General features: G+C 42.6%; 1 protein-coding gene across 1 annotated transcript in view; it reads right to left on the reverse strand.

Moving 5' to 3' along the window:
- The window catches only part of LOC311176150 (uncharacterized protein), a gene marked incomplete at both ends in the record, with an annotated part of 80,742 nt that extends 57,473 nt beyond the window's left edge, over positions 1–23,269 (reverse strand). Inside the window, 20 exon segments of the mRNA XM_084241463.1 lie at positions 44–184; positions 288–575; positions 761–919; positions 2,916–3,004; positions 3,883–4,030; positions 5,581–5,736; positions 6,288–6,407; positions 13,742–13,871; positions 14,189–14,276; positions 15,604–15,655; positions 16,302–16,384; positions 16,437–16,508; positions 16,670–16,711; positions 16,714–16,750; positions 17,192–17,311; positions 17,958–18,076; positions 18,176–18,265; positions 20,851–20,942; positions 23,212–23,237; positions 23,240–23,269. Coding sequence (XP_084097589.1) covers positions 44–184; positions 288–575; positions 761–919; positions 2,916–3,004; positions 3,883–4,030; positions 5,581–5,736; positions 6,288–6,407; positions 13,742–13,871; positions 14,189–14,276; positions 15,604–15,655; positions 16,302–16,384; positions 16,437–16,508; positions 16,670–16,711; positions 16,714–16,750; positions 17,192–17,311; positions 17,958–18,076; positions 18,176–18,265; positions 20,851–20,942; positions 23,212–23,237; positions 23,240–23,269 — 2,082 coding nt within the window.
- Between the last annotated feature and the right edge of the window lie 1,879 nt (positions 23,270–25,148).

The following is a 25,148-nucleotide window of genomic DNA, read 5'->3' on the forward strand; positions in this document are numbered from 1 at the left end:
CACCAGAGTTGGGGCACTTCTCACGTGAGAAAACAAGACTTACTCTGCCCTGTAATCCAGCATCCAGGTCTCCTGGAGACCCCGCCTCTTGGTCCGTCTCCTCTGACAGGGTCTCTGCATCAATATTTTCTTGGGACTCCATCAGAAGAACACGAGTTTTTAGCTCCTCTTTGATTGTCTGTCCCTTTGTAATTTGAGGAAAATTATTAATATTTAGTGGGCATCATCATTATCACCTTGACATTATTTCTGTTTAAAAAAAAAAACAATGAAAGAGGGAAACGTACTTTAGCTTCGATTTCTTCAATATTTTCCTTGAGCAGGTCTCTCTCCTTTTGCAGGGCCTCCTGCACGCCCTTCAGTTCATTTCTTTCCTTAGTTATAATTTTTATTTCTTCTTGACTTTCCTGAAGCCTCTCCATCAGCTCGAGCCTCTCGCCTTCCACACGTTGTAGTGATGCGTCTCGGGCCTTAAGAAGCTCCTCTAACTGCTCCACGTGGCTCATTTTCTCCTGAGTCTCACTGCTTTCTTTGATGGTAGTAAGTTGTTCTTGTTTCTCATGAAGCTCTTGGACCTTAAAATATTAACATGTTAGCCCCAAACACAGACACACACATACAAATATACACAGATAGGTTTACATGTGTGTGCATATTGTTTATGGGAAAAAAAAATATACAGTATGTTTCCAAGACAACTGTGTCTTCCAGTCAGTTGCCCACTCAGGTTCCTCCCGCTGTTCCTTTACCCACAATTTACCTTTTTCTTTAATTCATTGTGGGCTGTTTCTAGTTCCTTCTGCATGCTTGACAGTTCGGTTTCCCTCTCGCAAAGAGCCACTTTCAGCTGATGAATGGTTTCCTCATGTTCTTTCAGGTGATGATGAGCAATTCTCAGTTCCTTTTCCGTTTCTTGGGGCTTCATTATTAGAGAAAATTGCAAGAAATATGCAGAAACATTACAAACATCACAATATGACTAACTTGTTTTTTCAAAGGTTTAGCTTTTATAAAAATGCTTATAAAACGTTTTTAAAAACCTACTTTAGCTGTGACCTCTCCCAAGTTCTCTCTGAGTTGGTCACTTTCAGCCTGAAGGGCTTCCTGCAGCCCCTGTGACAAGCTGAGCCTTCCTGCCCCCAACTCCGGGAGAGTTGCATCCTTGACTCTGAATGGTGCCTCTGATGCCCCCTCCTCACTCGTTGTTGTCTCAGTCTCACTGCCTTTTTCTTCCATGCTGAAGGACAGGTCTTGATTTTCTTGAGATTCTTGGGCCTTAAGAAAATCATAAAATAAGACAGTTGCTATCCAGAGTCTGTATTTTATTCAAGGGGAGAAGAAATAAGGATATTTCCTACAACAATACAGCTGGGATCTGCTCATTCATAGAGCAGCCTTCCTGCTCTTCCAAAACTCAGCTGGCTAGCAGTCACTGAGGGCATACAGCGTCCTACCAGAGGCTGGACAGCAAATGGTGAGATTTCCCCCTTGGGGTAGGAGAGATACTGTGCCAAATCCCACCAGACCCAGGTGGGGCACTCCAGGGTCTCACAGCAATCTCAGGGAGGACCTCCTGGGGGCTGGGGCATACTAGTCGAGGTCTGAAGGCTGACACCACTAACCAGGTGAAGGGGTCTCAAGAAACAGTGCAGGCAGCGAGAGCAGGACATCTTCAGGGTGAGGGAAAGCCAGAGACCAGAGTTGTGGAGTCACGAGGAGAAGGAAGATGGGGGGAAACAAGTCCAGAAGCCAGAATGCCTGAGCCCAAGGGCACACAGGCCACGTGGGGAGTCTGGTCTTTATTCCAAGGGCAAAGAGAAGCTATTCCAGGGTTTATGAAGAAAATATTGCATGGGATTGGGTTAGAGAATCTAAGAAGATTAAGACAGAATGGGGGAAGACCAGGTAGGACGCTATTTGCAGAAAGTCAGGGAAAGCAGTGATGGGGCTGTTGACAACTGGAGAGAAAAGTGGGTGGATTTCTCGCTCACTCTCTCTCTCTCTCACACACACACACACACACACCCCACACCCCTCTTCACACCACAAGGCTAGGGAGTGAGCGGGAAGAAGGATGGCTCTTGGGGTTTTGACTGACACAATGAGGGAGAGGGCAGTGCTGTATTTAAAGCTGGAAGAATCAGTTTTAAAAGAACTTTCTATATAAGAAAAAAATAAGCTCGGAGTTTAAAAAAAAAAAAGCAAAACAAACACCAGGGGTTTTTTAAATAACAACAAACTTCAAGAGTATGTTTCAGACACAAAAAAAGCACTTTGCCTAATTAACAATAGTAACCAAATATAATGGTTAACTAATGATAGTAATTTCCAAGAAGCACTGTAATTTTATTCCAAAATAAAATGAAATTTTATTACAAAATGAAACTGCAAATTTCTTTAACAACTGTATTTCTACAACTATAGAAATTTCTTTGAACCTTAGCAGGCCAGGAAGTATCCAAACTCTCTAAATGTACTACAACATCTATCACAGTATTTCTTATTCTTAAAAGTTCTGATATGCCATACAACAGTTATTTTTACTTTTCAGTGTTATCTGGTAACACTTTTGTCCGTGATATATCATTCCTTTATTGTTGATACATACCTGAGAAGTTTCACACTTTTAAAATCAGTTCTTTTTACCCTCATGGCTTTGCCCAAGCCAAAACAGAACGTTAAAAAAAAAAAAACCTGACACTAAGATTTGCTGGTAGAGACCTGGAAGCAAAGGCTTACCTATATTCAGATACATGTGCCTCAGCCAGAGTTAGAGCTCGGGAAACCTTAATTAGATGCAGAATTATCACTCAAATGAAGTCAGAGCTCAAAATGTGCTTTAACAGCAGCAAACACTGATAAGCAGTTGGATTTCAAAAAGTAAAAGCACGTTCTGTGAAGTACTTTTAACTTACCTGACTTAGTAGCTTTGTTGCTGGATTCCACTCTACCTCAGTTAATGTATCAAGCGTGTTACTGAAAACATCAGACTCTGAACAGAGAGCTAGGAGGAGAAAAAGAAATTTATCCTTTACAAAGTTTCCTAAATGTCATATTGAGATCATTGAGAAATTCTGATTAGAGGTAATGATTAGTTCAAATTATCCCTCGCATTCACACTCTGAATGCCAAGGATGCAGTCACAACAGACACAGTCACATGTGCTGCTGTTTGAATTAAGATCACTTGGGGGCTTCCCTCGTGGCCTACGGATTAAATCTCAACATTATTACTACTATGGCCTCAGCTCGATCCCTAGCCAGGGAGCTACTCACATGGCATAGCAGACCTCTCCTGTTTCGCCCCCTGATCCCCTCAGCAGTGTTTCAGTAGATCTCCCTGTTCTGGTCCCCAGTCTGTATCTGGTGAATCCTCTCACCCCCATACCTCTGGCCTGCACCCCAGCTCTTTTATGCTAAAAAAAAAAGGTTGCTTGTTGGCTTAATAATGAAGTAGAGCTCCTTGATACAGGTAAAATGGACAAATCTATTCTGAATGGGATTTGATCACTGTGAGAAGATTTTAAAAATTTGCTTAAAAAATATTTATAATGTTGGAGACCTTATTTTGGAACAGACTCCAGTGTAAATGTCATCATTTCAAGATTAGCAAGGTTTAAGGTGGACATTACAGGGGTACTAATTTAACCGGACAATGATGAGGGTCAAAACCATTAAAAATACCTGCCTCATGTGTTTCAATCAGTATTCTTGGGGGTCTGGAAAGAGCGGCTTTGTCTTAGAGTTACTTGTTTTTATAATTACCTCCATTCTATCACAGTTAACATACTATTTAAAAAATGTTTTAACTGTACTGAGCTGTAAATTAATTTTCTCTTTAAAGGGATGCTTCATAATCAAAAGAAACTGAAAAGAAACTCACATTCATCGATTTCTCCCAGGACAGTTTGAGTAGCTCTTTGTGATTTTGTTGTTACATTTGCCGGCACATTAAATTCATCGACATAGTTTGAGTCTTTCATTTTGTTAATTTTTCCAAGACACCAAGTGACTCTTCGCTTTCTTTTAGCCTAAATAGAAAGAAATCAAAATAATCTCACCTGGACCTAGGCTCAAACAACAGAACAGAGGGAACTAGTTTCCATTTTCAAAGCCACTAACTTGGCAGAATTTTCTTAACTACTTTAATGCAAGTGTAAGGACATCCTCAGATGAGAAAACATAATCCCACTTTTCAAATCAGTGATAACTCCATAATAAATTGCATGTAACTAAGTCACATTTCATTTTTATTTGAAGGGTTCCTTGTAAGTTCCCTGGGATTTAGCTGAAATGAACCAGGGACTCCTGCTCCTTCATCAGCCCATCCCAGCCTGTGTGTCATCTTGATACTGTGACTCCTCTTGCCTTCCCTGCTTCTTGCACTTCAACCCTCACAGGGTCTTGCTAAGTTTGCCCAATTTTTCCCTCTCCAAAGTCATGCCTTTCTAAGCTGCAGTTCCGATCATGTCATGTCCCTGGATTTCTTTGTTCACAGCAATACAATGTTCAAATCCTTTCATGTGGTTTAAAATGCCCCTGCCACAGGACAATGTAAATCTGAGGAACAGATTGTTTATCACAACTCTAGGCTTTTGTGCATGTTGAAAGCTTCCTGAAACCCTCTTCCCTACATCTTCCCCTGGGCTGTTTCCTACCTGCTAGGTGTGTTCTGAATGCCTAGCAGTATCTATCAATAACAACCCTCGCAGCAGACACTTGCTGGAGATGTGCTGTGTGGAGAGTGTGGGACAAGCACACTTCTGTATTACTTCACATCATTCTCACACCAGTCAGCTCACAGGTAAGGGAAGTGCAGCAAAGCACACTTAAGAATCGCCTGGTGTCAACATTTGGAGTCGACAGAACAGGATCACCTTCAGGCAGTCAGCTCCACAGCATCTCCTTATCCACATCACCTTCATCACAGAAATAAGCCCCCACTGGAGTAAACCAAAATCACACAAGCTGGAAGCCAGAATTTTTTAACACTATATTGATTTATATTCTCAATTTCCCTGAGACTATTACTTCAGTTTATTTAAACAGAAAATATCCCCATCGGCCCTGGAGACCTGTGGTTCCCAATGGCCTAATCTCTTAAGAAGCAGTTACAAATGGACCCCTTGACTGCAATCTAGGGTTCCCGAATTAAGGTCTGTGTGCATGGGAGCAGATCAGTATTCGTAACTGCCTTCCATGGTGCTGCTGGTGAACAGGCAGGCACACCAGGCCTTCTTGGCTTCCTGTATACACTGTCTCACAGGATAAGAAATGACTATGTAGGGCCTCCCCAGCGGTGCAGCAGTTGAACACTGGGCTGCAAGGCTGCCTGCAGCCTCTGCGGTGCCAGTTCAATCCCTGGCCACTGGCAAGGGTCCCACATGGCGTGCAGACTTTTCCTGCCATGTCCGCTGCTCCCCTCAGCAGTGCATTTCTTTGTCAGTCTGCCTGTTCTGTTCCCCACTCTGGCTCTGGTGAATTCTCTCACCCTCCCGCACTTCTGACTGTAATAAACACATCAGAACATGAATTATATTCTCTATGGACAAAGTTTAAGCCGTCAACTTTGAAATTTTACCTTTAATTCCTGCTGTGAGGTGAGGGAAGAAGTCACCAGCATCCATGTTAAGTTTTGAATTTTCTCAATCTGTACTTTTTGAAGCAAATCCTTTTCTTCCAGAAGTTGAGCCAATTGGTCTTTTTCTATTGCCTGGGCCCAAGTCTCTAAAGAAACCTATAGAATATAACATTGCATTATGTTGATAATGTAGCTAGATTTGAAGAATATAAATTATGTCAGCAATGAGAATTTTAATTTTATTGAAATAAAATATATCTCATCCACAGAACACTAGCATGCAATGACCATAATCAATAACTTCTCAAACTTATATTATGGGGCCATGATGATCACAAAAATTCCAGTGGCTAGTGATTACACCATCTGTCAGATTTCTGACTCAGGGCTGAAGAACCCAAGATGGCAAGAGGTGGCCTCTTTCTAACCTAAGTCCTAGTTTGTGACAGTTTCTAGGAAGTATCTCCACATGGCCCATTTGAATATCTCAAAATTTTCCCTTTGAAATAATTTTCCCTTGAAATAATTCCCAGAATTATTTCAAGAAACTCTTTCTTTTGGCTTGTAGTAAATTAGTAAACTTTGAGTTGATTTCTTCCTGCAAACTTTTATGTTTAGGCTGCAGGACTCAGGTGCTGTCCTGGGCATTGAAAACCCAGCTCTCACTCTGCCCCTATTCTTTCCAGAAACGCATGGCTCATACCTACCTCCTCTGACTGCTTTATAAGGTCCATGATTTCCTTCCTGTATCTCTTCGGGAGAGCTTCATCACTTGACACCTCGTTAACATAGGGAGTATTTTTCATATATTTAGCAGTGCTGGCAAACTGGGGAAAAATACAAGTGTTAAGTGTTCAAAAATATAAAAAATTAATAATACTTAGTTTTTTTTTTTTTATATAACTAATACTCATTGTTGCTGCCTTAATACTTCTGAGCAGAGCGCAGCAGCTGTCCCTGAAACACTGTAAGTCCCCTGCTGGTTTCCAAAGGAAAGCATCGCTCTGCAGATGGACATCAGTAGGGCCCCTCCAACTTGCGTGCTGCACCCCATCTGCCCCCTCAATGCCCCGCAGATGCTCCCTTTGCCCTGGAGCTTCGCCTCTAGTCATCTCTCCTTCCTGTGAATTCTGTCCCACTTATTAGCCACTAACTATCAACCCATGACAGCCATGCTGGAAAACAGGTCTCTGTTCCCCGTAAGACTATACATCCTGTGAAGCCAGGAAGTCTATTTTCTGTCTTTGAATCTCTGACATGACCTTGAATGAGGGGCCAACAGCCATTTGCAGCAAGTTTCTAGAGGATGACTATCACAAGTCACTATAGGAGGGTATGTGAAAGGTGGCACTCAGCAGGGTCCACCCATCAGTGAGACAGCTGTTCTGTTGCTCCTTCTCACTTTTAAGCATAAAATTCAGGTCTTGGGTCAAGGCTAATGCAGGCACCAATCAGCCAGCAGGAATTTCAGAATTGTTTTGTTAGAAATATGCACACACCTTCTAATTTTGAAAGTGACACTTGACTTTCATTTATAGTACTAATACAGTTCTCTTTTATACTAAAAATAAAAAATGAGCTAAAGAAAACTATCAAGACAATTTCAGTAAAATAGTGTTGGATGTGGCAAAAAATGGAAAGAGAGGATATAAATAATTCAAGTTTGGGGAAAGTAAGGAATGCTACTTCATGGAAAACACATCAATTTTTTTTTAAATAATAAATTTTATTTTTATATTCCCCATACAATTGCAACCCCCCCATTCTGATCTCAATCCCTCCCCTCCTGCCCCCCACCCCCAAAAAAGTGTCTCTGGTTCATAGTTTTTTGTTGATTTTGATTTTCACTTTCTTATAGTTATTCATTTTCCTGGTCCCTTATTTAAGTTTTCTAGATTCCTGCTATGAGTGAGACCATCCAGTATTTTTCTTTTTCTTTTTGGCTTATTTCACTGAGCATGATCCCTTCCAGCGCCATCCATGTTGCTGCAAATTGCATGTGTTTATCTTTTTTGAATGCTGAGTAATATTCCATGGTATATATGTACCACATCTTCTTGATCCAGTCATCTATTTTTGAGCATTTGGGTTGTTTCCAAAGCTTAGCTATTGTAAACAGTGCTGCTATAAACATAGGGGTGCAGGTGTTCTTTGGAATGGATGTTTCAGTGTCCTTTGGGTAAATACCTAGGAGTGGAATTGCTGGATCATATGGAAGCTCTATGTTTAGTAGGTCCAGAAATCTCCACACAGCTCTCCATAGTGGTTGGACCAGTTTGCACTCCCACCAACAGTGCAGGACCGTTCCTTTTTCTCCACACCCTCGCCAACATTTGTTGTTGTTAATTTTTTTAATGTGTGCCATTCTCACTGGTGTAAGATGGTATCGCATGGTAGTTTTGATTTGCATTTCCCTGATGACAAGTGATTTTGAACATTTTTTCATATGCCTGTTGGCCATTTGCATTTCCTCTTCAGAGAAGTTTCTTTTCAGCTCTTCTGCCCATTTTTTGACTGGATTATTTTCTTTGTTGTTGTTGAGTCTCATCAGCTCTTTGCAAATTTTTGTGATCAGTCCTTTATCATTAGTGTTGGGTGCAAAAATGTTCTCCCAGTTGGTGGGGTTTCTCTTTGTTTTTGTTATTGTCTCTTTTGCTGTGCAGAAGCTCTTTAATTTGATGTAGTCCCAGCTGTTGATCTTTGCCTTCACTATCACTGCTTTGGGTGATGTGTCTGTAAAGATGTCTTTGATGTGCAAATCACGTAGTGTTTCACCTATGTTTCCTTCTATATATTTTATGGTTTCAGATCTTATGTGTAGTTCTTTAATCCATTTTGTGTTAATTTTTGTGTATGGTGTGAGGTAGTGGTCAAGCTTCATTCTTTTGCATGTAGCGACCCAGTTTTCCCAGCACCATTTATTGAACAAACTTTCTTTGCTCCAATGCATAGTCTTTGCTCCTTTGTCAACGATTATGTGGCCATAAATCTGTGGGTTTATTTCTGGATTTTCTATTCGATTCCATTGGTCTGTATGTCTGTTCTTGTTCCAATACGATGCAGTTTTGATGATTATGGCTTTGTAGTATAGTTTGAAGTCTGGGAGTGTGATGCCTCCATTCCCTTCTTCTTTTTTTTTTTTTTTTTCAGGAGAGCTTTGGCTATTTGGGGTTTTTTGTGATTCCATGAGTTTCATCAATAATTTTTCTATTTCTTTGAAGAATGACATTGAAATTTTTATTGGAATAGCATTGAATCTGTATATTGCTTTTGTTAGGATGGCCATTTTAATAATGTTTATTCTTCCAATCCATGAGCAGGGGATGTCTTTCCATTTCTTTGTGTCTTCTTCTATTTCTTTCAACAGTGTTTTATAGTTTTCTTTGTATAGGTCCTTTACCTCTTTTGTTAGATTTATTCCCAAATATTTGATTTTTTTTGTTTCAATAATAAAAGGGATTTTTTTTTGATTTCTTCTTCTTCAGATTTATTGTTTGTGTATAGGAAGGCTACTGACTTGCGTGTTGATTTTGTATCCTGCCACTTTACTGAACTGATTGATGAGTTGAATTAGTTTTTCTGTGGAGTTGTTGGAGATCTCTATTTATATTATCATATCATCTGCAAATAGTGATAGTTTGACTTCTTCTTTTCCTATTTGGATTCCTTGGATGTCTTTCTCTTGTCTTATTGCTCTGTTTGGGACTTCCAGTATTATATTGAAAAGCAGTGGTGAGAGTGGACATCCTTGTCTTGTTCCAGATCTTAATGGAATTGCTTTCAGCTTTTCACCATTGAGAATGATACTGGCTGTTGGCTTGTCATAGATGGCCTTTATGATGTTGAGGTATGTTCCTTGTATCCCAAGAATTTCAAGGGCTTTTATCATGAATGGGTGTTGCACTTTGTCGAAAGCTTTCTCAGCATCTATTGATATTATCATATGGTTTTTATATTTCTGTTTGTTGATGTGTTGGATAACGTTGATTGATTTTCATATGTTAAACCATCCTTGTGTCCCTGGAATGAATCCTACTTGGTTGTGGTGAATTATCTTATGGATACATTGTTGGATTCTGATAGCTAAATTTTATTGAGGATTTTTGCATCAGTGTTCATTAGGGAGATTGGCCTATAGTTTTCCTTTTTTGTGTTGTCCTTGTTCGGTTTTGGTATTAGTGTAATGTTGGCTTCATAGAACATGTTTGGTATCGTCCCTTCCTTCTCAATTTTTTGGAAGAGTTTGTGAAGGATAGGTACTAATTCGTCTCTGAATGTTTGGTAGAATTCATTTGTAAATACATCAGGTCCTGGGCTTTTTTTTGGGGGGCGGTTTTTGATTACCATTTCAATTTTGCTGCTTGTAATTGGTCTGTTTAGGTATTCTATTTCTTCTTTATCTAGCTTTGGGTGATTGTAGAGTTGTAGGAATTTGTCCATCTCCTCTAGATTGTTAAACTTGTTTCCATATAACTGTTCATAGTAGTTACTGATTATTCTTTTGATTTCTGCTGTGTCCGTTGTGATTTCTCCTCTCTCTTTTGTGATCCTGTTTATTTGTGCTTTCTCCCTTTTTTCCATTGTGAACCTGGCTAGGGGTTTGTCTATGTTATTGATTTTTTCAAAGAACCAGCTTTTGGTTTCATTGATCTTTTGGATTGTTTTTTTAGTTTCAATTTCATTTATTTCTGCTTTGGTTTTTATTATTTCTTTTCTTCTACTGGTTTTGGGGTTTTTTTGTTGTTCTTTTTCTAGATCTTTGAGCTTCGAGATTAGGTTTTTTCTTTGAGTTCTTTCTTGTTTCTTGATGTGAGCTTCTATTGCTATATATTTTCCTCTTATTACTGCTTTTGCTGCATCCCATACATTTAGGATATTGGTGTCCTCCTTGTCGTTCAATTCAAAGAATTTTTTAATTTCTTCTTTGATCTCCTCATTAGTCCAGTGGTCTTCCAGTAGTGTGGTTTTTAATCTTCATGAGGTAGGAAAGTTCCTTGCCTTCTTTTTATGGTTTATTTCTAGTTTGATGCCTTCATGGTCAGAAAAGATGGTTGATATGATTTCAATCTTGGTGTATCTGTTGATGTCTGTCTTGTGCCCCAGTATGTGATCGATCCTGGAGAATGATCCCTGTGCACTTGAGAAAAATGTGTACTCCGTTTATTTGGGGTTTAGTGTTCTATAGATGTCTGTTAAGCCCAAATGCTCTAGGTCCTTATTTAGAGCTTTGGTTTATTTACTTATTTTTTGTCTTGTTGATCTATCCATTGTTGATAGTGGTGTGTTGAAGTCTCCCACTACGTATGTGTTTTCTCTGATGTCTGTTTTCAGAGAGGACAACAGTTGTCTGATATATTTTGTGCTCCTTCCTTTGGTGAGTATATGTTAATGAGTGTTATTTCTTCTTGAAGAAGTGTCCCCTTGATCATAATGTAGTGACCATTGGGGTCTCTTTTTATCTTTTTGAGTTTGAAATCTGTTTTATCTGATATAAGTATAGCTGTTCCTGCTTTCTTTTTTGGTCCATATGCTTGTAGGATTGTTTTCCATCCTTTAACTTTGAGCCTATTTTTATTTTTTGTAGCTAAATGTGTTTCCTGGTGACAGCAAAACGTTGGGTTTAGTTTCTTAATCCAGGCTGCAGTTCTGTGTCTTTTTATTGAAGAGTTTATTCCATTTACATTTAGAGTTAATATTGATATGTTAGAATCTGTATTTGCCATTGTGTTTGTCTTTCCTTTGATTTTATTTATTTATTCTTTTAATACCTTTTTTTTTGGCCTTCTTTCATTGTTATTTGTCCCTTTGAGGTTCTGGCTTTAGGACTCCTTGTAGTATTTTTTTGGAGTGGGGGTTTAGTTGTAATGAAATTCCGGAGTTTCTGTTTGTCTGGGAAGGTCCTTATTCTTTCTTCATAGAGGAAGGAGAGCTTTGCAGGATTATGTGTCTTGCTGTATTTTTCCTTTTGTCGTGGAAGTTTGGTGTTCTTCTTGCTTCTTGTATATCAATTTTCAGCTCCTTCTCTCATTTGGGAAGTTCTCTTCAATTATCTCTTTGAATAATTTCTCTGTTCCTACATCTCTCTCCTCTCCTTCTGGGATTCCTATAACTCTTATATTTCATTTCCTCATGGAGTCAGATAGTTCCCGAAGTCTTTCCTCGTTCTTTTTCCTTCGTACTTCTCTTTCCTTTTCTGTTTTGGTTCTTTTTATTTCTGTGTATTCAAGAGAACTTATTCATTCTTCCATTTCATCTATTCTGCTTTCATTGCTTTTCCCAGAATTCTTTAGTTCTTCCATTAATTCTTTGATCTCCTGCATTTCTTTTACTTCCCTCTTTAGGGACTCAATTTCATTCTTCTGATCGTTGATTATTTTTCCCTTATCATTGTTTTCTTTTATGACTTCTGTCAGTTTTTTAATCATGGCAATTTTAAATTCTCTTTCTGGAAGGCTCAGAAGTTCTTCCAAGTTACTGTCATTGCAATCTGGGGGCTGGTTTTCTTTTTGTGGTGTGCTTTTTCCCTGGGGAGTTGCTAGGTTGCTTGTGGTTCTTCTACTCCCTACTGTCTGTTTTCTAATTTGCCGTATGCGTTGGGACACTGTGTTGCTGGGACTGGCCGGCATCTTGAGTGAGCTTCTCTGCTCCCCTCTGGTTCCTCCAGGAGCCATCTGTCAGTTTCATGCAGTCTTTACTGGAGAAAGGTCCTTGTTCTAAAATGCCGATGTGGGGACACACTCCACTGTGTGCCTGGTCTGCCCCGGCGGTGGGTTCCTGCTCCCCCTCTGGGCTTGGACTGCAGGCCAGAGGGGGTCTGGCGTGGGTGAACTTCCCCCGCTCACCTCTGGCTCCTGAGGAAGGCTTCTGCAGGTAGTCTTTACTGAAGAAATGTCCCTGTTCTAAAATGGTGATGTGGGACACATTCCCTGCACGTCCGGCCTCAGGCACACTCTTCTGCGCATCTGGTCTGCCCCGGCTGTGGGTGCTCGCTCCCCCTGTGGGCTCAGACTACTGGTCGGAAGGGGCCCGGCGTGGGCTAACTCCCCAGCTGGCCACTGGCTCCTCCAGGAGCCTCTGCTGGTTTCAAGTCACTAGGTGGTGCCAGAGATCTCTCCTAGAGCCCTTGGGGAGCTGATTTTCCACCCCGTGGGACAGGGAACAGAGCGGGAATGGTAGGGTAAACCTCAACGGCTTTGGGGTGCTGTGTCTGCCTTGTGCCCCACCGTCGTGAAGAACCCACGCCCAGAATTTCGTGCCACGGTCTCAGTTCCAAAGCCCTCAGGTCCAGGACGTGGGCTGTAGCCTAGTTCAGTGTCCACAGAACGGAGTCTTTTGCACCCCGCTCCCGTGCCTGGGTGCCTGTTTCCTGTTTACTCAGTGAGGGACTTTCACCTCAGTGAGGGTCTTCGCGCGCATATCCCCGCATGCCTATGTTGCAGGCTCGGGGACCTGGGCAGCCGCGATCCCGATCCGCGTTTGCTTTTCACCGCACTGCTTTTCCACGCGATCCCGATCCCGATCCGCATTTGCTTTTCCAGCGCGCCGCTTTTCTGCGCAAGCTTACTGGGTGGCCCAGGGCTGTGTGCTGGTGCTGGTCTCCTCCTGGGGGGGGGTGGTCTCTGTTTAATGGCGCCCGGAGCTCACCTCTGTGGCGAATCCTGCAGGGTTCTCCACAGCTCCCCTTCTCGGGGTGTGGTGGCTGCAATAGTTCCTTTCCACTCACAGTCCCGCTTGCTGCGTAGTTTGTTCTTGTTGGTCGTTTTAGTTTGTTTTTTTTCCTCCTCTCTGCTGGTCGGAGAGTGCTGAATCTGTGGGTGGGGGAGGGGAGCAGGGTTCTGCGCTTTCCTCCCTTCTGGTCCTCTTTTATGGCAACTTTCTTCTTCGGGTAGTTTGCTGGAGTCGTCCGTTTATCTTCCGTGTCCCAGTTCTCACTGGGACCTGCCGCTTTTCCTCCCTATTAACTTTTTTTAATGGGAGATCTTACTCTCAGCGTCTCCTCGCCGCCATGTTGCTCCGCCCCTCTCCTTAGTCCAACACATCAATTTTGTTGTAACACATATATAAAGTCAATTAAAAAGCATACGTCTAATTTTAGTAAGCAATTTTTTCTTAAAGGCGATCCCCCGCCCCAATATTTAATGGAGATAAAAGTGAAGCTCACCTGCAGAGTAGTGAGGGTTTCATCATAAGACACTGGAGTAATTGTACAGATGATACGTGTTTTTGCATTTCCTCCCAAGGAATTCTGGAGAATTCGTGTTAATTTGCTATCTCGATAATTTATGAAACCACTAAGCGAGAAATGATTTTGGAAAGAAAAAGATCAAGAATTTTTATACCACAATGCGGTTGGTTTAAAGACCTTAAATTAGGCACAGCGTTAGACTCAGTTCTTTACAAGTTACAAGAGGCAGATGAAAACAACCAGAAAGCATATAAAATAGGAAACAATTTTCGCTCTCAGTCATATGTATAAAAGGTCATGCACCACAGAACTACAAAAGCTTTTGAATATATGGGGAAATCCAGAGTCACTTTAGAGTCACTGAAATGCTAGCTCCCAACCAAAGGATACGTGCGCAGTGGCCAGGGACCGCGGGAGACTCACCCCACTTGCCCGTCACTCAGCCTCTTGATGACTTGCCCCAAAATTAACAGGCTTTGATTTATGTTGCAGCCTTCCTTGAGCCGCACACCTGAATGAATCAAACAAACAGGAAAGCAGAACTGACCCTTCCGTGGATAAGGGACAATCACCAGTTACGGGAGAAGTCAGGCATGGCGGGGCCCGGTGTGACATCTGTGCTCGGGTTCCCACGAGCCCACCTCTAACTGGTGAAGGGAGGGGGCCCCCCATCCACCCGCCTGCCAAATGAACTGGACAGGTGACAACTGAGAAACAGCACAACGAAACAGATGACCAAGAAAAGAGGGAGGGTGGTGCAAACCCCAAAGAGCCTACCTTCAAACCAAGTTCTTCCAAACTGTCAGAAGCAACAAACGACATAGAACCAAAAAGGCTCCTTTGTAAATGTTAGTATGCTCAGATGGCTAAAACAGCAAAAAGGAAGCGTATACTGAAAAAAAGCTCTCTCCCACTTTCGGCTCCCTTCTACCAGTTTCTTTCCTCACCAGAAGGAAACCTCACCAGCTTATTCTCCTAGCAATTCTTAGCACTACAAGTACACATGTATCCACCTCTCTGCCTTCTTCTATGCACAGGCTGTGGGCACCGCACATACTACTTAGTGCTTTGTGCCTTTTCTCTTGGCAACATGCCCTATTACTAAATGTTGGCCTTCCTCATTCTCTTTATAGCACAGAGGTCCACTGTGGGCGTCATCTGGCTGTATTGACCCAGCATCCTGTGGGAGGACTATGCAGGCTATCAATCTACTACTGAAACAAAATAATTTGCAACATGGAATTTTCAGCAGATGCTATAGCATGAATGTAGTACTGGGCTACTATAGTAACACAGTTGCTTCAAAAACCTGCATCGATCTCTAGCTCACACTCTGAAGGTGACTGGTTTGCTGCTACAGGCCACAACTGCGTGTCCCCAGAGGCTGCAGGACACTCACATGGAGGTGCCTTGGTGAGGCTGAGCCTCCCATGAATAGTATGCGTTCCATTTGTTGAAGGGTTTGGGTGAGTTATTCAGGTCTGTTTTAGAGTTTTCTTATATTGTTCTAAGTAAAAGGAGGCTTTGCTGTGCAGTGACTATTCTAACAGGCGGGTGAGCATTGGCGCTCTGCTGACCGCCTCTCTGAATTGCCTCGGTGATTACCAGGGTCTGGTACCAGCTACCCTTCTGGGCTGCCCAGAGACACAATCCTGAGGTCCGCATAGCTTCAGTTTTCTAATAGACACTATTTCAGTCTGAAACAGAACTAGTCAATATAGACGCTGCCTTCTGTCGGAAAATTTATTATTTTCTAAACCATACAGCAGCACTTTTCTTTTACCCTGTGAAATAACAGCAGGATACTCAGCTAAGCAAACCTCATGCTTGTTCCTTACCTTCTGCCCCCGTCTGGGCAGCTCTTTCACTGCCTGCAAGATCAACCAAGTTCTGTAATATGGGGCAAAAGGAACAATTAGGAGGGTTGGATTGAAATAATAAAACCCAAACTACTGACAGCATTTTTAGCACACAGGCTGCCTGACCACCCCTTGCCCTGGGTTCAGGTCCTGCCCCGAAGGAGACCCTCTATACTCTTTTTATCCTTAAAGGCCGTGTCCTACCAGCCCAGGACACGGCTGGTAGAGGCCCCCTGGGAAGTTCACACAATGCCCAGGAACCCTGAGTCTCTACAACTCAGCCCCACCCACGAGTGTAGTCGCAGCACTGCCACCCCGCAAGCCCCGCAACTCACACACCCCTGAGCTGTCTGGGGCCGCCCCTTAGGTGGTTCTGTGCTCCAGTCTGCTCTGCTTGTTATTCAGTATGAAGTAAGGGCTGCTTCTTCACTGTGGCTCTGCCAACCTTATCCTTCCTCCCAACACCAGAGTCCTCAGGCCTTTAGGGACAAGACTTGTTCCTACAGCCCTCACTGTGCAGAGCCAGCCCCCGGTGTCTCTGGCTACACTGCAGCATCTTCAAAAGCACAACTACCAGTTCCTACATGTCTTTGCTTATTCAGTTAACAGATGGGAAAACAAACGTCCAGCAGCCGAGGGACACTGGCTCTGGCCCTGAGGAGCCACCATATGCTCACCAAGTGGGAAACCTTGACGGAGCCGTCACAGTTAGAAGGTTCGCCTTTCTCTCTGCTTTCCAAAATCCAGACAGAAAAGGCAACTTGTAGAAAAATGAATGTATTCTTCATTGGAAAGACCAAATAGGGAGTTACCTACCATCCTGAAAATGGTATGGGAACAACTACTTCTTTGATATATTTTTGTAATTCCATAATGTCTGTTTTCTCCAAAAAGTGAGTCATATTTTCACCGTGTATGTTAAAGTCCTGAGAAAATCACTAACTTTTTTTAAGTTTAAAAATACAAAGTGCGACTGGAATCCCAAACACATTCCATTCAAAAGTTTATATAAGACTTTTGAAGAAATCCAGGCATAAGCTCTTACTTTCTCCCTTTGTTATCCACTTCGAAGCCATTTCTGATGTGTAACCACTTCTTCTGTGAGATCTGACACATATAAATTCCTCTGAAACAGTTCGATTATGGGAAGATAAAAAGAAACAGAAGTCATTTGAAAGTGGGCATCTCAAAAAGAAGGCGCAAACTATCACAGAATTCATTCATAGAAATTAAGAGTGGAAAACGGGGAGTATTATTCTATATGAAAATAACAAGTAAACCCATGAAGCTCACAATTACTTCCTGTATCAAAGCACATAGATTCTAACCTGAGACTTTCACTTTGCTATTTTTGTGCACTTACATGAAATATTTTAGCCATCGACACTTAAAAACTATATATATATATATATATATATTGTTTGAAAGATGACCTTTATAAATACTTAAGAAAACAAAAAACAAATAGAAAGAGAAGACATTTTAAAAAATATAGAAATTCCAGGTTAATGTTGAAGAGCAATAATGCCAGTATGTGTGTCTATTTTGGGAGCCCCTAAACTCTTACATTGAAGTCTTCCCGAATTATTAAAGGCTTCATTTGTTGCGTGTCAGAGAGTAAGTCTGTGATGGTCTCATTGTAGATCTCTATGTAAGAAACACGTAAGAGAAATTCCCTATCAGGAAACTATAAGGAAAAAAAAAAAACAGTAGAAACAGATCATCCAATTATGAAAACTAAATACTGAAGAAACATGTGCTAGCAAAAAAATTCATAAAACACACATACAGAACCCTATGATTTTACATTGACAGTAATAATGGCATACTATGAAAGCATCGTGTCACAAATAATGAAAGTGTAATACCATGGAATGAGAAAAGCACCCAGCTCAACTCTCTCTTAAGCTCAAAGAAAACTCTATCAATAGGTGTCCAAATAAGAAACAACTACCGACTGGTAATGAATCAAGTTGCTGCTCAGCCCTTTTGCCTCCCTTCTCTTACCTACATCTACTTTTTACTGCTCCCTGACGACCAATGGTAGCTAAGCAAAGGCAGAGGAGCTAACCATTCCGGTAAGATTTTCCTGTTCCTCAATGCTCCGTTTTGGAAGGAGGATTACTCCTTAAGGATCCCAGAGAATGAAAGAACTATTGTATAAGCTCTGTAAAGCAGGGAAAGTGTGACTCCATGCTTTGTCTTTCTTTTCCCCCCAGGAATACCCAAGAGAGCTGCAAATCTGCTTCCTTTCATCACTGTAAGGGAGAACTATGGTTGTGGTCCTATTATTATCACTTCTACTCATATGAACTAGAAATTTAGGCATTTACCTTCTTAATTTTTTGGAAAGTGTCATGAATCGCCCTGGGTATTACACCCAAATATTCTTTTGACCCCATCATAGTGTAAGTTTTTCCTGAAGCAGTCTGCCCATAGGCAAAGATAGTACCTGCAAAAACAACAAAGATTGAAAATGAATAGTTGTGAAACTATCAATACCTGTTAAACAGACACCTAAGACTAAAATGTGTCTTCAGTGAGTACAAACCATTGTAGCCTTGGATAGCAGAGTCTATGATCGGTACTGCTATTTCTTCATACACGTTTTTAGTAGTTTCATTACTATGAAAGACACAATCTAAAAACAAAACAAAACAAAACACAGAAATCAAACCAAACAAATCAAATGTGTTTTCAGTGGGGGAAATATTGTTTAAGAATGAACAATGATGTAAAAAAAAATAATATTAAAAAAATGTGTTTTCATTCTGAAGCAGTAGTTACCCAAAGAAAACTGTCAGGTGGTAATATGACAAAATATTTAAGACATAATGTTTTATTCTTATCATTTCTCCAAAAATATACTTTTAAAAAAAAATTATTTATTCATGCATACAAGAATGGGGTACAGGCCAGATGTGTGGGAGGGTGAGAGGATTCACCAGAGACAGAGCCGGGAACAGAACAGGCAGACTGATGAAATACACCACTGAGGGGAGCAGCGGGAGAGACAGGAGAGGTTTGCCGCGCCATGTTGGATTCTTGCCAGCTGGCCAGGATTGAACCTGCATTGCATAGGCTGCAGACAGCTCCACAGCTCTGCATTCAACTGCCTGCACCACCAGGGGAGGCCCCCCAAATATTCTTTTCTATAAGAGGTACTGTTCCTCACAAGAAAAAGTGCAAGTTAGCTATCCTATGTGCTTTCAAGACAGCAGGGCAAAGTGGCTACATATGGTGGTCTGGATCAGGCTGGACAGAAATCCTGGTCCTGCCAGTTTTAAGTGGTGTGACTTTGGTCAAGGTGGTCGATGTGTCTCGGTTCCTAACCTGTAAAGCGAATACATATTATCTTCCTCACAGAATGACAGTGAACATACCAATACTTCTTAGCAAATGTGAATTACTAGTCTTTGAGAAATTTAAATGTTCAGAATCTATCCAGCAAGCTCCGGCTCTCACTAAAGCAAGACATGCAGACATCTGGGAGATCAGCACTGGACAAAGCTGCAGTGTCACAGGACGACCAGCCGGCTGGCTGCAGAAGACTGGGCTGGGGCAGTGTTTGCACCAATGAATCACTAGGATAGGATACAATTCTCTGCTTTTGTGAGCAGACTAAAAAGAACCACTCCTTTAGTGGTCTCACAGTACAAAGCTCCTAAAAAATGGATTTGCAATTTAGAAGGGAAGTGTACTGACCCTCAGTGAGAAACTGTGATCACACAGCTTGCTCTGTGAACTCACATCTGCATGGTCAGCAAGACTCCATGGAACCATGAAGAGTCATGCTGCAGAGCAAGGAGTGCCAGCTGCATAGTTTTCCCTGTCTCAGACAGGGGGAGACGGCAATCCTCCACAGGCACATTTGGCTGCAGAGAACCTGCAGCACCTGAACGTGACAGCTGGCGCACCTCCCAATCTTGCTTTTATGATCTCACACGTACTGTGTTAAGTTTTGAAAATGACACCCATACCATCAAACAGCCCTTTTCCAAAAGTCATTCTGTCTTCTGTTCATCTTTATCCTAAATCTGTTATGTTGGCCTTGCAGTTCAATACTAAGATGGCAACTGCAGCCTGACTCCTGGCTGTTGTGAGGACCTTAGGTGCTTTGCCGAGGGGCCGGAGAGGCAGCACAGCCAGGAGCTGGACGGAGATCTGGAGTGCAATTCCCCCACTTGCTGCAGCCAGGAGCATGGCCTGTTCGGCCTCTCATGGAAACGGGAAGCTCAGCGTGCAGTGCAGATGCACAGACCAGGTACAGACTGCACAAGCCAACATGTACTGGGCACACAGGACATGCCTGGAACATGGCAGCACTACCCATGCTAGACCAATATCCAGAGCAGCCGGTCACTCCTTAGCAACTCCAGGTTCCTTAGTCCTGGCCAGTTGTCTCTCATCCTTTGCATCTACCTAGACAGGCTAGGTCCCCACAATAAATTCCCATAGCACTTAGGGCACGAAATGTGACTATGTGTGGAAAGCCTTTCTTCCCACTGTACAATCAACTCCACAGAAGCAGGGTGCATCCCCACAGTGTTCCAGCACACAAAGAAGGAAGATCTTCACCACTTGAGCCTCAAAGAGCTTCTAGCAATTCACTGTGCAAAGAACATGCTGAACCCAATGAGCTTAAAGATGACCTGACATTAGCCACAAGTGCTGGGGCTAGGGGATTTCAGGCCACAAATACACGTATGCATAAGAGGGTACAAAGTTAGTTTTAGTCAAAAGGCACTATGATTAAAAGACTGTTTTAAATGTCAATGTATTAACTTATTCATGATGAACATTTTTTAAAAACTTCCCCTGAAGAAGTTTAGAGAAAGCATAGTCTGATTTTTTTTTATTTTTTTTTTTATTATTTTTTTTTTTTAAGATTCATTTATTTATTTATACAAGCACTGGGTACAGTCAGAAGTGCGGGAGGGTGAGAGAATTCACCAGAGCCAGAGCGGGGAACAGAACAGACAGACTGATGAAATACACTGCTGAGGGGAGCAGCGGGCGGCAGGAGAGGTCTGCGTGCCATGTGGGACCCTCGCCTGGTGGCCTGGGGTTGAACTGGTGCTGCAGAGGTTGCGGGCAGCTTCACAGCCCAGCGCTCAACCGCTGCGCCACCAGGGAGGCCCTGATTTTTTTTTAAAGGAAACTAATCTTTGTACTTTCAACAGGAAAAAGATAACATATTTACTTTTCATGCTATTATAATCTTACCAAAATTGAAGGATTTATTCCCATCAACTTGATAAATAGCATTATTGTCAGTTTTCCAGTAAACTTGGGTCTCTTCTCCAAGGGCTTCTTCTCTGAAAGAGTAAAATAGTGCACTTTAGTAAAGATGATCTTAGAAGTCACAGTAATTCAAAAATAAAATATTTCATCTTCTAAAGAGTATTTTAAAAGATGGTAATAACATTCCATATATAAGCAAAATATGGAAAATCCATCTTTGAGAGAGCAACACTTTTCAATGGGGCTTCAGTTACCTCCTGCCTCTTCTAGACTTCCTTGTGAAGTTCTGTTCAATCCTTAACCCAGTACTGACAGCAGAAGAGACAGATTCAGAACCGAACTCCAGTAGGTTCATTACCCAACTCTGATTAAAAACTGCCTGAAATCCTTAATATGGCAGATAAGATCTGGATCATTTTTTTCTCTCTTCAACTTCCTCTTTCTCTAGTTCTTACATACACCCTCGAGTAAATACCTGAGGACTCCTGAAAATACCAGTCAACCACCTTGTGCCTGAAATTCTCCAATACTGATTTCCACTCACTTACTTTTCATTCATGAAAAGTGTCACTGGTTTCCTCCCTCACACTGTGCAGGGGAGGGCTAATGACCTCTCTAGCAAACAACAGCAACCTTGGTCAGAAGGGCTTCTGTCTTCTAACACAATGAGAGCCTGGAAAACAGGAAATCCCTCACCTTAATATTCTAGTTTGTTAACACCCAGTAATATTTAACATTTCTCAAACATGAAAAGTATGGTGAGGTAAAGAACAGCCAGGCCAAGCTTCCTTGGGGGAAGGGAAAGTTTATTGCTCCCGGGCGGACCTCACAGACCCAAGGCGGGGGTCAGTGGAGTCGCGCACGTTGTTAGGGGGAAGCAGGGTTTTATAGGGTGAGGGGAGGTCAGGTCGGTAGTTGGGCTCGTTCGGTGGTAAAAGTTTGTAGGGCAGGAAAAGGTTCGAGGGGCAGGTAGAGGTTCTTTGTCTGAGAAGAGACTCATAGGGGGAGGGGGGAGGCTCACTGCCTGAATCCTCCAGGCAGGTATCTGCATTCCTGCCCCCCAGGTGGGCTTCCTGGTTGGCTCCTGCGTTCTGGCCCCCTGCATGGACCTTTCAAAACACAAACTGTGTTAGCTTTCTGGAACCAGGGCCAGACACTAAAGAAGCAAATGGACTTCATCTCCCCTTCCTGCTTTTTCTCTGTAGCACCCGTGACTCCAGTGTCACCACCTAATATCTTGTATGTTTTGTTTTCTGTCTCCCTGTAGGGTAAAGAAAATGTCAGGCTTTTCTGCCCTCCCGCCATCAGGATAGATGATGGATCCTTGTCCTGAATGCATGCCTGATGGCGGGCACCTGGAATAGGGTGTGGGCATAGGTAGATGGGATTCAGCTGAGCTAAGACTGTGCTTTTAAGGGCGGCATCACGGGGACGCCAGCAGCAGCAGTAGAAGCCGAAGCAGAAGCTGAAAGAGAAGCCAAGAAGCAGCAGAACGAACGCTAGAGAGCCCAGATAGAGTGAAGACTTGCTGGGGGGCTGGGAGGCCTGCCAGCCTCCCAGCTCCCCAGCCAGCACCCCAGCCTGCCATATGCCTGGTGAACCCCAATATAAAACCTGCAAAACTACTGAGGACTCTGACTCCTCCTGTACCCGGTCTGCATGGGATCATAGAAAACCTGCTCAGTGACCATTCCTGCCCCTAAACTCCCCCACTAGAAAGATCTACAAAGCAACAATGTAGTGTCTGTTTAGTAAAAACAATACACTGTGTTAAAATAAACAACAATCAATATTGAGTCAACATTCTGAATGTCAATTTAGTCCTTGACTGAAGGAAGATTTGAGTGCCAACTGAATACAATCATGCTCTGCTCTAAGGTGGAGATGGACATCCTCTGAGAAATGTGAAGTAAGTGCTTCCTAGAGCAGAGTGCAAAGGCACAAACCAAGATGGTAGACCCCAGCACACATGTACGTATGTGTACACACATGTATGTATACACACGGACCGCCTCCCTATAAGCAGTTCTTCCGTGCTCAAAACGTGCACTGTAGCAAGACAGAGGGGCCCTGCCCTGAGAAGTACTCAGTAATAGGGACAGGCACTCAAGCGTGTAAAACGACTACCTGCGCAGTGCAGGTAAGGCTTGTTCCCAGCAGACTCCCGGGGAGCGGAGGCACGAGGGGTGAGGGGTCGAGGGGGCGCAGGTGGGGGAGGCCCAGGTGGGAAGCCAGGCCTTGAGCTCAGGGGTGCCCCTGCAGCCGAGTTCCCGGGAGCTAAGGGTACATCTTCCAGCCCCCGGCTGGGGAACCCCACAGGCCCGAGGCCGAGCCCTCCCCTACCTGCTGTTGAGCGGCCGCACCCGCACACCCACACAGCCACGGCCCCCTCCTGCGCCATCCCACCGGCTTCGGCCCGCACCCAGCTGCTTCGGGAGCCGGGCAGCACAACCTAAGATTAAATTTCCGAAGCTTCTACTGCTGATTTCTCTGCTTCGGCTTCTGCTGGCATCCCCGTGACGCCGGCCTTAAAAAGCACAGTCTTAGCGCAGGTGTATCCCATCTACCTATGCCCACACCCTTTTCCAGGTGCCCGCCATCAGGCATGCATTCAGGACAAGGATCCATCATCTACCCTGATGGCGGAAGGGCAGAAAAGCCTCACATTTTCTTTACCCTACAATATTCCACAGATGAGTGAAATCATATTTGTTTTTCTCCGTGACTTATTTCACTTTATTTAATACCCTCAAGATCCATCCATGTTACAGCAAATGGCAAGAATGCATCTTTTTTATAGCTGAGTAGTATTCTGTTGTAATATAGCCATTGATTGCTTCATAACTTTTCAGTCAATGATTTGCTGGTGATAGAAGACATTTTTAATTTTGTTTGTATAAGGCCATATACTTTTAGGAAAAAATATTTTTTTATAGATTATCAATTATATAGGACTTCAAGGTACTGCTTTCTCATTCATCTTTGTTTGCTTCCGTATAGGCCATAACAAATGGAACACATGCATCATTTTAGACACTCAACACATACTTGCTGGTTTCTTATCTCTGAGCCCTCTTATATACCTTATCACTATACTGTACTATATTACTATCCTACAGTACCATACTGTTCCATATTACTCTTCTATATCTGTGTCCTATTACTATCCTGCACTTTATTACTGCAGCATATATCCTATCCTATACTATACTACACTCTGCTATATTACTGTAGTATAGCCTGTACTTTGTCACTATACTATATTACTATGCTATGTTGTGCACTGTATCACTATAGTATACATTATTACTGTACTATATCACTACCCTGTACTGTATTACTGTGGTATATTCTGTGCCAGATCACCGTACTGTATTACTGTGGTATAGCCTGTATTCTGTCACTATACTATCCTGTATTACTATGGTTTATTCTGTACTAGAGCACCGCACTGTATTACTGCAGTAGAGCCTGAACTAGGTCATTATATTGTATTACTGTACTATATTCTGCACTGCATTACTTCAGATGTGTAACAACTCTGAAGTTCATGAAAAAACAAGGTGACCGACTTATTAACAAAAGCCTTTCTGGGGCAGCTGGTTTTCAGGTGTGAATAAAAGAAATGGTTTTCAGGATGCGATGCCTGCTACTTCACAGTGAATGTTTACAATCCCTTTTCTTCCTAGGCCTAATCTTCCTGCAGGCTGTACAGCTTTCTGCCTTGTTGTTTTATTTCTTTCTCTCCATCAGCTCTTCTCTCTTTCTTACTCTTTTTGCCCATATCTTCTTTTTTTAATGTAGGTTTTTGTGTGGTTGGATGTATTATTTATTTTTTAAACAATTTATTTATTTTTATACAAGAACTGGGGTACAGCTCAGAGGTGCAGGAGGATGAGAGCATTCACCAGAGACAGAGCAGGGAACACAACAGGCAGATGGACCGAAATACACTGCTGAGGGGAGCAGCAGGCGAGACACGAGAGGTCTGCCGAGCCATGTGGGTATCTCCTTGGCCAGCCGGGAATTCAACCCGTGCTTCAGAGGCTGCGGACAGCTTCACAGTGCTGCACTCAGCCCTCTGCACCGCTGGGGAGACCTGCCCATATCTTTCTTCATTTAAAAAAAATGTAGTTTCCTTGTCTCATTGTCTCTCTGACGGCCTTCTAGAGTCTTACCTTCTACTCCTACCAAGGCCATTCTTTCCCGAGTGATCACAGGCACTATTAGTATTATTTCCACCCTGACTGTGGAATTTATAAAACTCAGTTTGTCTTCAA

This window comes from Talpa europaea (assembly GCF_964194135.1).
Source record: "Talpa europaea genome assembly, chromosome: 8".
NCBI classification, from domain to species: domain Eukaryota; kingdom Metazoa; phylum Chordata; class Mammalia; order Eulipotyphla; family Talpidae; genus Talpa; species Talpa europaea.